This window comes from Mercenaria mercenaria, chromosome 1, assembly GCF_021730395.1.
Source record: "Mercenaria mercenaria strain notata chromosome 1, MADL_Memer_1, whole genome shotgun sequence".
Taxonomy (NCBI): Eukaryota; Metazoa; Mollusca; class Bivalvia; order Venerida; family Veneridae; genus Mercenaria; species Mercenaria mercenaria.
Window position 1 is genome coordinate 76,426,256 of NC_069361.1, and position 16,677 is coordinate 76,442,932.

Consider the following 16,677-nt stretch of genomic DNA (forward strand, 5'->3'; position numbering starts at 1 on the left):
ATCCATTGAAAATTATGGCCTCTAGAGAGGTCACAAGGTTTTTCTATTTTTAGACCTACTGACCTAGTTTTTGATGGCACGTGACCCAGTTTCAAACTTGACCTAGATATCATCAAGATGAACATTCTGACCAACTTTCATAAAGATCCCACAAAAAATGTGACCTCTAGAGTGGTCACAAGCAAAAGTTTACGGACGCACGGACGGACGGACTGACGACGGACACCGCGCGATCACAAAAACTCACCTTGTCACTTTGTGACAGGTGAGCTAAAAAAACCAAAAAACAAGAGCTGTCTCCATAGGATGACACATGCCCCCGATGGCACTTTGAATGGATAGTTATGGCCGATGTTAGAGTTTAGGACCTTTGACCTACGGACCTGGGTCTTGCGCGCGACACGTCGTCTTACTGTGCCACACATTCATGCATAGTTATTTTAAAATCCATGCATGAATGACAAAGATATGGACTGGACAGGCCCATCAATGCACTATCATGAAATATGACCTTTAACGTCTAAGTGTGACCTTGACCTTTGAGCTACAGACCTGGGTTTTGCGCACGACACGCCGTCTTACTGTGCCACACATTTATGCGTAGTTACTTGAAAATCCATCCATGGATGACAAAGATATGGACCGGACACGCCAATCAATGCACTATCATGAAAAATGACCTTTAACGTCTAAGTGTGACCTTGACCTTAGAGCTACGGACCTGGGTCTTGCGCGCGACACGTCGTCTTACTGTGGTACACATTCATGCCAAGTTATTTGAAAATCTATCCATGGATGACAAAGATGGACCGGACACGCCCATCAATGCACTATCATGAAAAATGACCTTTAACGTCTAAGTGTGACCTTGACCTTTGAGCTACGGACCTGGGTCTTGCGCGCGACACATCGTCTTACTGTGGTACACATTCATGCCAGGTTATTTGAAAATCCATCCATGGATGACAAAGATATGGACCGGACACGAAAATTGCGGATAGACTGACAGACTGACGGTGCAAAAACTATATGCCTCCCTTTGGGGGCATAAAAATTGTAAGTCCACACAAAAATCTTTACCCTGTAGAAAATACACCTCAACATTGAATGTAATATGCATGTTGTAATACAGAAAAGTGGTCTTGATTTTTCCCTACGACTAGTAATGAAAAAGTTTCAATATAAGCTATTTAAAGTAACAACAAAGGGAAGTAATTCTAAAGAAGGGACCTGCACATGACACTTCGTCTCATGATGGTGTACAATTGCGCCAAGTTACATCAAAATCCCTTCATGCATGAAGAAGAAATGCTTCGGACAAAGTCATTCTTGTATCTGACCTTTGGCCTCTTAAGTGTGACCTTGACCTTAGTCCTAGGGACCTGGTTCTTGCGCAAAACACTCCATCTCGTGGTGGTGAACATTTGTGCCAAGTTATATCAAAATCCCTCTACGCATGAAGAAGAAATGCTCCGGACAAAGTTTTCATTCTTGTATCCTTTGACCTCTAAGTGTGACCTTGACCTTAGACCTAGGGACCTGGTTCTTGCGCATGACACTCTGTCTCATGATGGTGAACAATTGTGCCAAGTTACATCAAAATCCCTCCATGCATGAAGAAGATATGCTCCGGACAAAGTCATTCTTGAATTTGACCTTTGATCTCTAAGTGTGACCTTGACCTTAGACCTAGGGACCTGGTTCTTGCGCATGACACTCCGTCTCATGATGGTGAACAACTGTGCCAAGTTTCATCAGAATCCCTCTATGCATGAAGAAGATATGCTCCGGACAAAGTCATTCTTGAATTTGACCTTTGATCTCTAAGTGTGACCTTGACCTTAGACCTAGGGACCTGGTTCTTGCGCATGACGCTCCGTCTCATGATGGTGAACAATTGTGCCAAGTTTTATCAAAATCCCTCCATGCATGAAGAAGATATGCTCCGGACAGTCATTCTTGAATTTGACATTTGACCTCAAAGTGTGACCTTGACCTTAGACCTGGTTCTTGCGCAGGACACTCTGTCTCATGATGGTGAACAACTGTGCCAAGTTTCATCAAAATCCCTCCATGCATGAAGAAGATATGCTCCGGACAAAGTCTGTGGATGCCGCTCGCCCGCCCGCCAGGTGCGTTCCCATAATACGTCCCGTTTTTCAAACGGGCGTATAAAAAATGATATGAGATTTTATACAATAATTCAAGTCTTAATACAAAAGTTTAATATCAACCTATCCACTATACCCTAAAATCCCCTATACCCTAAAGCACTTTACGTGAAAAATATGATTTAAAATTATCCTGGTATTACCGGGGCAAGACTATTACCGGTCTAATCCAAATTTTTAACAAATGCACCATTTGACGTCATGTCACATGCTCATTTGCATACAGAAACATAAACAAAGATATGGACCGGACACGAATGCACTATCATGAAAAATGACCTTTAACATCCAAGTGTGAACTTGACCTTTGAGCTACGGACCTGGGTCTTGCGCGCGACACGTTGTCTTACTGTGGTACACATTCACGCCAAGTTATTTGAAAATCCATCCATGGATGACAAAGATATGGACCGGACACGAAAATTGCGGACAGACTGACAGTTCAAAAACTATATGCCTCCCTTCGGGGGCATAAAAACATACCATTTTGAGGGGGGAATGGGGCCGATATTTGGCCCCAAACGAGAGCCCTGGAGATGATGGACAAAATTGGCATGACAAAAGTGGCAAATGAATTTGTTTGTGGAAATGAAACACTAAGTACATTAATTTTGGAAAGTCTGTTTAAATTTGTATCAGCTAGCTATTGGTGCTAATGATGTTTTATGATATCATAAAATCTTGTTAAATATTGATGATATAGTTGTATTTTTTGTTCTTAGCTCTAAATATATGTTGTACATTATGTGCGATACATTATGTAATGAAATTAAAATATATTAACATACGAGTATATAATTAGTGCTTATTTCAGAAAGAAAACAGTCAATTGCGTTTTTACCATTTAATGACTAAAATGCCATAAGGATTGGATTACCCCTTCAAGTCAGGGTCTTGTGCTCGATCCCCTACTTAGGCATTACTGATTCTACCCTGGCAAAACATTGTCCGTATCTAACATCGTTTGTTTGTTTGTATATAAGCTTTCTTATAGTCGCCACCAGTAACCCATGGGCGACTCCTCCAGAAGACTCAAACTCCAACGCAGTGATCTCCCTTGCCGCTTCGCTCACTGATCACTGCCAACACAATGTTTTTAGCTAAAATTCAGCTAAGTGGACTTCTTTTAGTCATATGATTAATTAGTTATTTTTTCCCCAATGTTTTCGAAGTTTGCACTTCTTTTAGCACAGGCGATTGTTCCATAATGAAAAAAATAATGATTCTGAATGAAAAGAAGTATTTATTTACACGACCGGTAAGTATCCTGAAACGAAACTGAAAGTAAACAAACGAGTATGTCGACGTTAATCTTTGACGCCGTTCACTATTAAAATGCTGCCATTCGACCCAAGCCGAAACAGATGGAGGCTTTTGAATATTTTTTCTGCTGGCCAAGATATGTTATTGTCAAAAGTTTGGTACATCATGTGAATATATAAGTTAATTTTTAAACCGATCATCACGTGATGAACCATGGTCACGTGAATGTTGTGGTGGCAGTGATCAATGAGCGAAGCGGCAAGGGAGATCACTGCGTTGGAGTTTGCAGAAGACTGTTAGTAATGTTAGTGGGAGAATAGTGCAAGATACAGAAGACGCTCCCATTCCAGAAGCTTCCCTGGTTCTTTAGCGTGCCAGGTGTATAGCACCCATACACAGGACTCTTAACACAATGTTAGTAATTTTTAGTTGGAGGAGCGGGGACTCGAACTCACGACCCCTAGTTTCGTAGCCAGACAGTGTTACCACTGCTCTTATCCAACATCGTACCGCCATTATAGTGTTTATACACAGAAAACTGTAAATAGGGGAGAAAACTAAAAAAAACGTGTATGTCCAACTGCTACTGAGCAGTCCAAGAAATCGCTAAATTGCACCATTTACTCTAGCTATATGCAAACTTTTCTCGGGCCACCCTAGACCCCGTTGATGGGAGGGGGATACTCCATCCCAAATCCACACCCTCCACCGCCCCAATCCTCAAATCGTCCCTACGCCCCTGCATTGCAGTTGTCACCTGATCAGGGTACTCTTCATTTTGAAAACCAATAGGTGGAATAGAATCGTTATTTATTGACCTTTTCTGAGAACTTAAACTTTCTAAGGTATGTTTTTTATAAATTTTATCGAAAATGGTTATGTTTATGATTAAATTAAATGCATAAATAGGTAAAATTTTGATCTTGATTTTCAAAAACAACCACCTGCTCTAAACTGTTGCATGGCGTCTTCAGTTTCTCACGAGAGACTAGACGAGATGCTGCGGTTTGATACTGGTTAGTTAGGTCAACATTTACAGTCAGAAGTGACTCCTGACCTTATTATGTAAGAAGAAGAAGAGTTAATCAAATGGGGTTTCGCCATAACTTAAATACTTAATGGATGCGACCATCAGAAAGTAAAAACAGCGTCAATTAAGTTATGGTAGCAAGAACTAGATATAGGCTTGCTCGATGTGCCACTTCATGACTAATTAGTTATGGCTAAACTTTTACACTCATATACCTATAAACTAAGAAAAGGATACAAATGATTACAGGCACTGCAGCTGCAACTTTTCCAACGTCCTCATCCGTCTGCATGATCTTCTTAATTCGTGCCTAAAACAGACAGGACAACTCACGAAACACATATCTACTGCTTGTTTGCTCTTAATGGAGTTACAATAAAAGGGATAAACATGAGCAATTGGGGCGTGTCATGACTTACCGGCGGAAATCTTGCATTGTATTTCTTTTTCTTACTCGGCATTTTCCTTCTTTCACTTTTTACCGGAAGGAAGTGGTTGGGTAGGACTAGATCCCGTATCGACACGTACCTGTTTGTTTAGGTTAAAAATGTCTAAATGTTACCGTGTCTGTCAGTTAGGTTACAGTATACCAATTCAGTTCATTCAGACAATGAAATTTCAGTACTTTAGAGCATTTCAATGATATGAAAACTATATATGGCCATTTAGTATATTATGTCTTCTTAAAATGAAATAAACAAAAAATAATGAGAAAAGCTGAATTCATTTTTCAAAGATTTACATTGCACTTTTAGTTCCTTAGTTGTCTGCATTTCCAATGGAATGAATGAAAAAGTGAAAAATATTGCCGAATACTATTGACCTTAAATCTAGATAAATGTGACAGAATAAACTAGTAATTCAGATTTTTTTATCAAACAGGTATAAAATTAAAAATTTAGATAAGTATCATAATTGAATATAATTAACGAACGGACAGATTCTTCAAGTGCCCCCATTTTAATCAACAACTTGAGTAATTAATCTAAAAGGTGGTAGCAAAGGTGCGACAATATTTGTCGCCACTTACAAATATAACAAGAGGGTCATGATGACCCTATATCGCTCACCTGTAAAACATGGCCTAGGAATCATCAAGATAAACATTTTGACCAAATTTCATGAAGATACGGTCATAAATGTGGCCTCTACACGGTTAACAAGCTTTTCCTTTGATCTGAGTGGTGACCTAGTTCTTGACCCCATGACCAGGAATCATCAAGATAAACATTCTGACCAACGATATGGTCATAAATGTGGCCTCAAGAGTGTTAACAAGCTTTTCCTTTGATCTGACAAGTGACCTAGTTTTTGACCCCATATGACCCAGTTTTGGATTTGGCATAGGAATCATCAAGATAAACATTCTGACCAAAGCTTCATGAAGACAGGGCCATTAATATGGCCTCTAGGGTGTTAACAAGCTTTTCCTTTGATTTGACCTGATGACCTAGTTTTTGACCTACTTGACCCAGTTTCGAACTTGGCCTAGGTAACATCAAGAAAAAAAAATGTGCAAGTTTGTATCAAATCAAAGCATAAATAAAATTTCTATACGACTGAAAGAGCCAAAATAAAAAAATTGCCCCTTTCAGATGCAGTCACTCTAGAACCCATGACGGAATCTAGCAGGTTTTCAAAAGAAACAAGATCTTATTGTGACTTAAGTTATGTGTAAGTGTGATTAAAATTGAATGTAAAATGTCACCTCTGTCATGCTCACAAGATAAAAATTAACAAATTCTAGCTCTTTCAGGGGTCAATCAATGATCGTATCTCCGGAACCTATGATTGGATCTGATGGATTCATCATGGAATCCAAGTTCTATTGTTGTTAAAGATATTTTGCAAGCTTGTATCAAATCAAACCATAAATGAAGTCTCTATATGGCTGCAAAAGCCAAAATAGCAAATTTTGGCCCTTTAAGGGGCCATAACTCTGAAACCTATAATGGGATCTAGCCAGTTTTCGAAAGGAACCTAGATATTATGCCAATAGCAGTTGTTTGCAAGTTTGATAAAAATCGATTGCAAAATGTGGTCTCTATCGTGTTCACAAGCCAAAATAGCAAATTTTGGCCCTTTAAAGGGCCATAACTCCGGAACCCATGATGGGATCTGGCCAGTTTTCGAAAGGAACCGAGATATTATGACAATACAAGTTGGCGGTCTCTATCAGGTTCACAAGAAACTGTGAACGAACGGACGCCGACGGATGCCGACGGACGAAGGTGACAGGTGAGCTAATAATTAACTGATATAATAGATAAGTGTGAAAATCCAATCAAACTCAATCACGGCTACTCAGGTCCACGTGTTTTCGATAATGTTCGGCCCTTTCTGATCAGCTCGTTTTATGCATTGAGCATTTTTTAAACATTAATTCATTTAAAAATTGGAAATTGATATTTTTTCATAAAATGAAATTTGAAAAAATAATTAAAAAATACTTAATAATAGATATATGGCATGCCCTTTCCGATCATGTACAGCCCTTTCTGATCACAGCGTTTTATGCACAAACTCATATTTTGTTTATAATTCATTTAAACAAGAGGACCAAGATCGCCCTAGGTCGCTCACCTGAGTAACACACCATAACAGTGTAAACATGTTTAACCTAGCGATTGCATGGAGACAAATATTCTGACCAATTTTCATTAAGATTGGACCAAAAACGTGGCCTCTTGAGTGTAAACAAGCGTTTTCTTTGATTTGACTTAGTGACCTAGTTTTTTACCTCACCTGACCCGAATCGAACTTGTCCATTTCATGAAAACAAACATTCTGACAAAGTTTCAGGAAGATTAGAGCAAAAAAGTTGCATCCAGAGTGTATACAAGCTTTTCCTATGTTTGACCAAGTGACCTAGTTTTTGACCCCACATAACCCAGATTCAAACCTGACCTAGAAATCGTCAAGACAAACAGTCTGACCAAGTTTCACAAAGACTGAGTCAAAACTGTGACCTGTAGAGTGTTCACAAGGCAAATGTTGATGCACGACGCACGACGGACGAAGCACGATGGACGCCGACGGACACCGGACAATGACCAGTCACATTACCTCACCTTGAGCACTTCATGCTCAGGTGAGCTAAAAATCCATACCACAGTTCAGGTAGACAAACATTTTGACCAAGTTTCATGCACATCAAATGAACAAGAGTGTTAAAAAGCTTTTCCTTTGATTTGACTGGGTGACCTAGTTTCTGACCCCATATGACCCAGTTTCGAACGTGGCCTAGGAATCATCAAGATAAACATTCCAAGTTTCATGAAGATAGGAACATAAATATGGCCTCAAGAGTGTTAACAAGCTTTTCCTTTGATTTGACCGGGTGATCTAGTTTTTGTCCCCACATAACCCAGCCAGCTTTTAACTAGGCCTAGAAATCAGCAAGATAGTCATTCTGATTAAGTTACATGAAGATAGGGTCATAGATGTGGCCTCTAGGTTGTAACAAGCTTTTCTTTTGATTTGACCTGATGACCTAGTTTTTTACCCGACATGACCCAGTTTCGATTCAGTTCTAGAGATCATCAAGATAACCATTCTGTGCAAGTTTGTATCAAATCAAAACATAAATGAAACTTCTATATGGTTGAAAATGCCAAATAGAAAATTTTGCCCCTTTCAGGAACAGTAACTGTAGAACCTATGATGGAATCTAGCCGGTTTTCGAAAGGAACCGAGATCTTATTGTGACTTAACATGTGGATAAGTGAGTTCAAATCAAGTATAAAATGTCACGCGTTTCGCGTTCACAAGATAAAAATTAACATTTTTTTCTTTCAGGGGTCAATCAGGGGTCGTAACTCCTTAACCTATGATTGGATCTGACAGATTCATCATGGAATCCAAGATTTATTGTTGTTAAAGATATGTTGCAAGTTTGTGTCAAATCAAACCATAAATGAAGTCTCTATATGGCTATAAAAGCCAAAATAGCAAATTTTGGCCCTTTAAGGGTCCATAACTCTGAAACTCACGATGGGATCTGGCCGGTTTTCGAAAGGAACTGGGATATTATGCCAATACAAGTTGTGTGCAAGTTTGATTAAAGTTAATTGCAAAATGTGGTCTCTATCGTGTTCACAAGTCAAAAAAAATATTTTTTTGGTCCTTTAAGGGGCCATAACTCTAAAACACATGACGGGATCTAGCCAGTTTCCGAAAGGAACCATGATATTATGCCAATACAAGTTGTGTACAAGTTTGATTAAAGTTGATTGCAAAATGCGGTCTTTATTGTGTTCACAAGCCACAAATAGCAAATTTCGGCCCTTTAAGGGGCCATAACTCTAGAACACATTATGGGATCTGGCCAGTTTTCGAAAGGAACCGAGATATTATGCCAATACAAGTTGTGTGCAAGTTTGTTTAAACTTGATCAATTGCAAAATGCGGTTTCTATCGTGTTCACAAGAAATTGTGGACGGACGGACGACGTACGGACGACGGACGAAGGCCGATCACAAAAGCTTACCCTGTCACTATGTGACAGACGAGCTAAAAAATCGAAAATTGATAAACAAATCACAATTTACTTTATTCCTTCATTTTTTTTACTGAATATGAAGAAATAATGAAATAAATCCCAATAACAAATAAATGGCAGACTCTTTTCCATCGGCACTTTTAATGCTCTGACTCATAGTTTGTCTATAATTATTTTAAAAATCTTTTTTTTTCTTCATAATCTATTTTCTTCTTTTATTGGCATGCCCTTTCCGATCATGTTCAGCCCTTTTCGATCATGTTCAGCCCTCTCCGATCAGCACATTTTATGCGTGGACTAATATTTTGTCCATAATTCATTTAAAAAAAAAAATCGAAAATTGATAAAACAAATCACAATTTATTTTCTTCCTTCATTATAAATGAAGTACGAAGAAATAATTACATAATTCCCAATAATAAATATATGGCAGGTTCCAGCCCTTTCCGATCAGCGCATTTTGCACAGATACATATTTTGTCTATAATTCATTCAAAATTCGAAAACTGATAAAAAATCAAAATTTATTTTCTTCCTTCATTGTTTCATGAATATGAAGAACTAATTTTAAAAATAAATCCCAATAATAAATATACAAATGTATTGCACAGGCCTTTTCTGATAAAGTTTATTCCTTTCTGATCAGCGCGTTTCATTTACTAACTCATATTTTGTCTATTACTCTTTAAAGATAGAAAATTATGGGCTTTTTTTCTTCATAATCTATTTTTTCTTCTTTCATTGTTAAATGAAGTATGAAGAAATAAATAAATACTTCTAAATAATGGACATATGGCAGGCCCTTGCGCGTTTTCTGCACGGACTCGTGTTTTGTCTATTATTCATTCATAAATAGGAATTTGATATTTCTTTCTTCATAATTTATTTTCTTCCTTCATTTACAATTAAATGAATATGAGTAATGAATTAAATAAATCCCAATAACAGATACATTGCAGGCCCTTTCCGGTAAAGTTTAGCCCTTTCCGATTAACGCGTTTCATCAGTGCACTGACTCATATTTTGTCTCATATAATTCTTTTAAAAACATTTTCTTCATAATTTATTTTCTTCTTTCATTGTTAAACGAAGTATGAAGAAATAATTAAATAATTCTAAATAATAAACATAAGGCAGATCCTATCCGACCATGTTCAGCCCTTTCCAATCAGGGCTTTTTATGCACAGACTAATTTTCTGTTTGTAATTCATTTGGAAATCGGAAATTAATGATAATTTCTTCACGATTTATTTTTTCTTTCATTTTTAAATGTAATATGAATAAATGATCAAATAAATCCCCGTTATAAACATATGACAAGCCCTTTCCGATCATGTTCAGCCTATAGGCAATGATCTAAACCTGCGTATATGTTATAAAACTAGGTGTAAATAGTATGTAATCATGTTTAAGTGCACAGTGTATATACAGTGAAGAAGAAAACGTTTCAAAAATAAAGATTAGCAACAACAACAACATTTATTTAGCAAACTCGACACAACATATGGCTTTGGCTAAAGAACAGTGAAAATATACATATAAACATAAACATAAACATGAGTGAATATGGCAAGATCATTAATTAAATCAAAAATAAAGATTAGCCATAGTCAAGCGGCGCAAATTACCACCACAGCCGTTGGTAACGCCTCACGCCAACCACGTTCCTAACAGAATATAGAAAAGTGGAAAATGTCATAAACTGTCGCCTAAATGTGGATGACCACTTTCAGTTTTTACTGTTACCAGCGCTGTACAGTCACAGAATCTTTTATCTTTCCGAATGTTGCTTATAGATGCTCTTAGTTTTAGAAACACTTCCTATGCACAATTGAAGGTCCGCACTCATCATATTCTTGTTTGCTGATCCACATCTGTGAGAAGGTTGACAATGACGCTAAAATCGAGCCCCCAATCCACACTGAGTACTTCCGTTCGGGTGGTGCAATAACCTTCACCTTCATTGTATTAGGTACAAGGAAGTCTAAATCTTTCTTCATTCTGTCAGCAAATCCTGATGGGAAACAACAACAGATAGATAAATACGAAGAAAATCTTGCTCTTGACTTCTTTTCTGTATTATCGCACTTATACATGTATATCAGTAAAACAATAACGGAACTTTAATATTAGTTATTGGGTTTGATACTGACCCTCTACGGAAATATGTAGGGTCAGTAGGCTTTTTAGGGGCGGGGGGGGGGGGGGGGGGGGGGGGGGTGCGAAGCCGAGCTCTCTAAAAAGCATACTGACCCTACATATTTCCGTAGAGGGTCAGTATCAAACCCAATAATTCAAATGGCAAATGAATTCAAATGACAACTTCATAGAAATCAATCCAAAATACTTGCGGTAAAACACAACGGTATTTTTGGCTCTCAAATAACAATGAGTAGACAACTAACATTAAAACATAAAAAGTTGTCTCATGTAATGCGGCGATTAACTAAATGTTGAGGAAAACAGCAAAAAAAAGACAGTGAACTTAAAACCGTAAGAGGCGTGTACCTGGAAACATGGTGGAGCCACCTGAGAGGACACAGTTTGCATACAGGTCCTTCCTGATGTCAATGTCTGACATCATAACTGAATAGTAGACCAGTTCACTTATACCTGACTGAGACAAACCTGAAATACACGACACAGTCAGTAAAATGAAACGTCATTTTATTTTTCGAGTCAGACTTCGGATCGAAGGTTTGAATCCAGATTAGTTCACGAGTCATGACTATACTTCCATAAGCGATATTAATATATGTACATGTTTCCCCACAGAGAAAACTTTACAAAGACTAAATTAGTACCAATGTTCGGAAGCTCTGACGTTACAAGTGTGCGTTTTTTGACTCGTTCCAACGATGGAGATACTCTTGGCCAGTCACGTTATAAAAAAAAAAGACCCGCACACTTGTCACCTATTTTAAAGCTCGTGGCCACGAAACACTTGATATTACCTCATGGCCACAAGATCCATGATACTTACTTGTTTGAACGAAACAGGTGTCTCGTGGTCATGAGATAACTAATCATACGAAAGAGATGATATATCTAGTGACCAAGAGATACTTACTCGCAGGAAAGAGATGGTTTCTCGTTTTCACAAGTTAAGATCTCGTGACCACGTGACAAAAAGCATACGTGTCACCACGGAACTTCCGTACCAATGCTTCCGATGGTCTAAAAGAAATAAAACGGAAAAACAAGGCTGGTGTTTTACGAGGGGATTCCATCTACAAGCAGTCCGGCAATTATGTGTTAAGACATGCGTAATGAAACAACGGACATTCATGCAAAGATCTAAACATTCTGTTTAAGAATGAAAATTAACATACCCAAGAAAGATGGCTGAAACAAACTCTCCACACACCGGAACCTTTCGTTACCAATGGTGATAAGTTGCCCATCCGGAAGCTCATATGACTTTTCAATCTGCGAAGAGTTGACAGCCGTGTTCATTTCCTGTTCAAAATCTAGAGCTACGTATGCCAGCTTCTCCTTGATGTCCCGGGCAATCTCCATTTCAGCTGAAAACAATGGAACTGTTGATACAGTTTTGCTTTTTCAAGTTAAACAATGCAATATGTGAATTACCTTGCTATGTAATGACGATGTTTTTATTTTTTCTTCAGAAATGAAACAATTTTAGCCGCCGTGGCTAGTTCGATTAAATAGTCAGTCAACAAAGGTTATCATATACGCGATATCAGATATGAAGCACGGAGTTCTAATGAAATTGTACATAATCTTGTTGGTTTAAACAGTATTTATTTAGAAAACTGCACATATAACAATATACATGAATTTGTACATGCATGGACTAGAAAACAAGCTTACAAAAACTTATATGAATTCTTCTCCATTAAGAAATATTTACACAAGTACAAGGATGCGTTAGCAACATGGTTACATAATCTTGTTCCTCATTAGATTTATAAATACAATTTTTTTACTCGAGTTAGTGATGTAATAGCCACGTTCATAAAGAACTTTACACATATAGTTGTTAAGAGCTCTTCCAGCAAGGTCCGCCCGTTTGATAGCATGCGGCAGAGCATAACCTGTAAACAATACATAAACAAAACCTTACTCCACAACACTTTAAAACATTCAGTACACTTATTAACATTAGACCCGACTCGGCTCATTTCTATATAGAAAATGATATATATTTTCATGTGCTCAATTGTTTTTTTTTTTGTTTTTTTTTTGGTAGTTTTTTCCCCGAAATATGTCGATAGAATGTAACATCCCGTTTTTTCTGTATATAGAGCCTACGAAAGATATAAATGATTTAAATTGTTAAAACATAATTTTTGTTTTGTATACACATGAGTCAGTCTGGTAAAAAAGCACGTCATTATATAGGTAAATCAGATGCATACCCTCGTAGATAGGTACAACGTGCGATACACCGTCGCCTGAGTCGAATACAACGCCTGTGGTTCGCCCGGATGCATAGAGGGATAGTACAGCTTGGATAGATACATAGCATGCCGGAGTGTTGAAGGTCTCAAACATTATCTAAAATAGAAAAGCTCATTAGTAATATTTGATTAATCGGGACGTCAGCACGTTCTGACGTATAGCAACGTCATTATGGCGGGTGAAAGGTGGTTGAAAGGTTTACAGATCAAGTTTCAAATATTGTGACATTAGCAATTCAAATGATACTTCTAAGTTTGTAGGAAATAAGAACAACGAAAGTACCAAGAGAAGAATTAGGAGATGACATATAATAAAAATGTGAATAAACGACTCTGGTTTCATAAAGACTCGCGGGCAAGTATGGCACCAGGTGTGCCAGTATAGCAAGAAGGCATAACTATCATTCGTGATAAATTTGTGCAGAAAATCAACAACATAGGAAATACCTGTGTCATCTTTTCCCTGTTTACTTTGTGGTTCATTGGAGCCTCTGTTAACAGCACAGGGTGTTCCTCTGGAGCAACACGGAGTTCATTGTAGAACGTATGGTGCCAGATTTTCTCCATATCGTCCCAGTTTGTAACGATACCACCTTGAACAGGGTACCGTAGAGATAGAATGCCTCGTTTGGCTTGAGCTTCGTCGCCAACATAGGAATATTTGCCGCCCATACCGGCCATCACAATCTGAAATCATTCGTTTAAACGGTTACTCGATCTGTTCTCAAATTCATACCTCTTATTACACACAACGCTGTCAAAAATGTATAAAGGAATCTTATTTTGGCACAGGTTACAGTTCAATATTGTATTTTCTTAGGCATTTTTCAATACACGAGACGACCAATTCAACGAAATGACTTACCTCGTATCTGGGTCGTCCTGTAACCGCCGGAAAAGCGACTCTTGGGGCGTCGTCGCCTGCAAAGCCTGCTTTGCACATGCCGGACCCATTGTCTACCACGACGGCGGCAATTTCGTCTTCAGTGTAACTCGTCATAGTTGCTGAATATAACACAAGAAAATTAGCTTTAAACACACATTTATGTAAATATGAATTGCCCTGGATAATTAAAATTAAATACTGGACTAAACTGATGAACATGCTCAATTAAAACGAAGCTAGAAACAAATTATTACCAATTTATTAAACCGAAGCGTTAGAAGTATTTAAGGTTTTCATGTAAAGTGCATCTATCCAATCTATTCAGAATGCCAAAGCAAATTCGATGCATGGACTTTTGTTCGGACAGCAGTTAAATGATGTCTGTATTTATATACGATTGTTTGCACAATATTTCTTTCTAATGCATATATGCTTACATAAATCTGCAAATTATGCGTTGCTAAAGTTGAAAAAATATTTTTCTAGCATATACAGTATACTTACATTAGCAGTGGATAATTCCGACTTTCTTCAATCAGTTTTACTTTATATTTGGTTTTTGTCAGGCAGTTTCTCAACGTTCTGTATTCATAGAATTCCAATGGTGCTTTTCCATGAAAATATACTCCATTTCTACGAAAAATCTTCAAATATGGACATGTATTACTATCACAACCGTATTTCGTATTGTAAATAGTACCTGTAAATTAGTCATGAATAATTCATGACTATAAATAATTTATACACATTTATGTAAGGGCAAAATAAATAACTCGGTATCCGTTGGATTCATGTGTAATCGTCAATTAATTAAAGTTGATCACTGATCTGCACGACGCGGGTCAGTTTTTTAGGGCAACGATATCTCGGCAAACAACCTTACCCGCCCCATTTTTCTTCTCATCTAACCGTGATTAAATCTCCATTTTTAAAATAGCAAATATGAAGAATAATATATAAAGTTCATTTAATTAAATGAAATATTTGCAGGGACCGGAAGTAAATGCATCAAAAAGGTCAAATATTCTCTCTCAATTAATTAGGGTAATATGAAGACCGCTGACTAACGGCTAAACTTCTGGACCTTTGAAAAAGTACGTGCCACGAATTCGAACCGTTTTGTCTGCCCGGCAAGCTCGATTGTAAAAGATTATTTTTTTTACTACAAGTGGAAAGGTTCGATACCCACGTGATGACTAGACAACAGTCTTAAATCATATGGGGAAGTTGTAAGATAGTTGCGGAGAGCAAGCGAGTACTAACAGGTAAAGAATCCAGGAGTACTTGCACGGTTAGTGAACTGATATACTGTTGGAAAAATATATAAAAATGAAATACTTTTATTAAAAAAATGTTTCCCTCTTTTTATTTGTTATCAGTTTTTGCGCCTCAAGATTCAAACATATACGGTGGCAATACGATTTGGCCTAGAAAAAATGCAAAGCATTATGTGAAGAAAAAAAAACATTCACCAAAATTCATTCCCTTTTAAGGAAATAACACCTTTTGTATATTTACAAAACATCCTGGTGATGAAAAGTGTAATGTATACTGGAAATGTAAACATTATTTCTATTTATAGACATTACAGTCAGCAGTAATATCTAAATCAATACCTCAAATGCATTACAATATTTAGGCGCAGTAAGCTAAAACATACAGCACGATATGAGCCGTGCCATGAGAAAACCAACATAGTGGGTTTGCGACCAGCATGGATCCAGACCAGCCTGCGCATCCGCACAGTCTGGTCAGGATCCATGCTGTTCGCTAACAGTTTCTCAAATTCCAGTAGGCTTTAAAAGCGAACAGCATGGAGCCTGACCAGACTGCGCGGATGCGCAGTCTGGTCTGGATCCATGCTGGTCGCAAACCCTATATGTTGGTTTTCTCATGGCGCGGCTCATATAACGTTATGTATTATTTTAATACATGTATCATATAGCAACGATAAACTGTAATAATATGCTTCTTTGTAAAAAGATATTTTGTATACTCAATATTTATAGTATTGTGAGGTTACAATATATATTCTGGTCTAAAATAGGGAAATGTTCTTCAAAATCAATTAAAGCTGTTATTGTCTTTTTTTTAAACTATACTAAACACACTTTTCAGGTGTTAAAATCATAGAGCGCAATTTTGTAAAAATAAATGAATAAATAAATAAATACTTTTGGCAAATTGTTTGATTTTCATTTGACTGATAATTTGTGGGGCAATTTTGTTAAGGTCATACGTTCCTCTTCAGGTTTTTTTTATTGCAGTTAAAAGTTCTGTAAAACGTTGCAGTTTTTATTTTGAAACTTTCGAATTACATAGGTTGATGTACTCACACCCTCTCAACGTACAAGGTTGTTACTATACCTGTCCATTATTAACCTGTACCTGTCCATTCTTA

General features: G+C 37.4%; 2 protein-coding genes across 3 annotated transcripts in view; both read right to left on the reverse strand.

The window, feature by feature from the left end:
* Nucleotides 1–4,973, reverse strand: part of LOC123533562 (uncharacterized) — a 40,801-nt gene extending 35,828 nt beyond the window's left edge. The window contains exons 1-2 of the mRNA XM_045315238.2: nucleotides 4,884–4,973; nucleotides 4,702–4,774 (exon numbers count right to left, since the gene is read on the reverse strand). Of these exons, the coding sequence (XP_045171173.2) occupies nucleotides 4,702–4,774; nucleotides 4,884–4,925 (115 nt within the window). The 5' untranslated portion in view covers nucleotides 4,926–4,973. The remainder of the gene's footprint in view (nucleotides 1–4,701; nucleotides 4,775–4,883) is intronic.
* Nucleotides 4,974–9,477: 4,504 nt separating this feature from the next.
* On the reverse strand, nucleotides 9,478–15,940 carry LOC123533556 (actin, cytoplasmic-like). 2 transcript variants are annotated; one of them, XM_053551364.1, is made up of 8 exons: nucleotides 14,781–15,940; nucleotides 14,256–14,395; nucleotides 13,838–14,077; nucleotides 13,349–13,487; nucleotides 12,959–13,024; nucleotides 12,299–12,490; nucleotides 11,475–11,594; nucleotides 9,478–10,980 (listed from the first exon to the last, which is right to left on the reverse strand). In XM_053551364.1, the coding sequence occupies exons 2-8, from the start codon at nucleotides 14,388–14,390 to the stop codon at nucleotides 10,775–10,777; spliced, it is 1,098 nt and encodes a 365-aa protein (XP_053407339.1). In that variant the 5' UTR covers nucleotides 14,391–14,395; nucleotides 14,781–15,940; the 3' UTR covers nucleotides 9,478–10,774. The 2 variants fall into 2 exon arrangements, with proteins under 2 accessions (XP_053407339.1, XP_053407333.1); XM_053551358.1 differs by having other exon boundaries at nucleotides 12,917–13,024.
* Nucleotides 15,941–16,677: the final 737 nt, after the last annotated feature.

Bases quoted from the DNA above. Each gene is read 5' to 3' on its own strand.
- LOC123533556 (XM_053551358.1), bottom strand. From the start codon at position 14,390: ATGACGAGTTACACTGAAGACGAAATTGCCGCCGTCGTGGTAGACAAT. The intron at 11,595-12,298 runs GTATGTTAATTT...CGTGTATTTCAG, and splicing joins GTTTCAGCCATCTTTCTTGG to GTTTGTCTCAGTCAGGTATA. The intron at 10,981-11,474 runs GTACACGCCTCT...GTTTCCCATCAG, and splicing joins TGGCTCCACCATGTTTCCAG to GATTTGCTGACAGAATGAAG.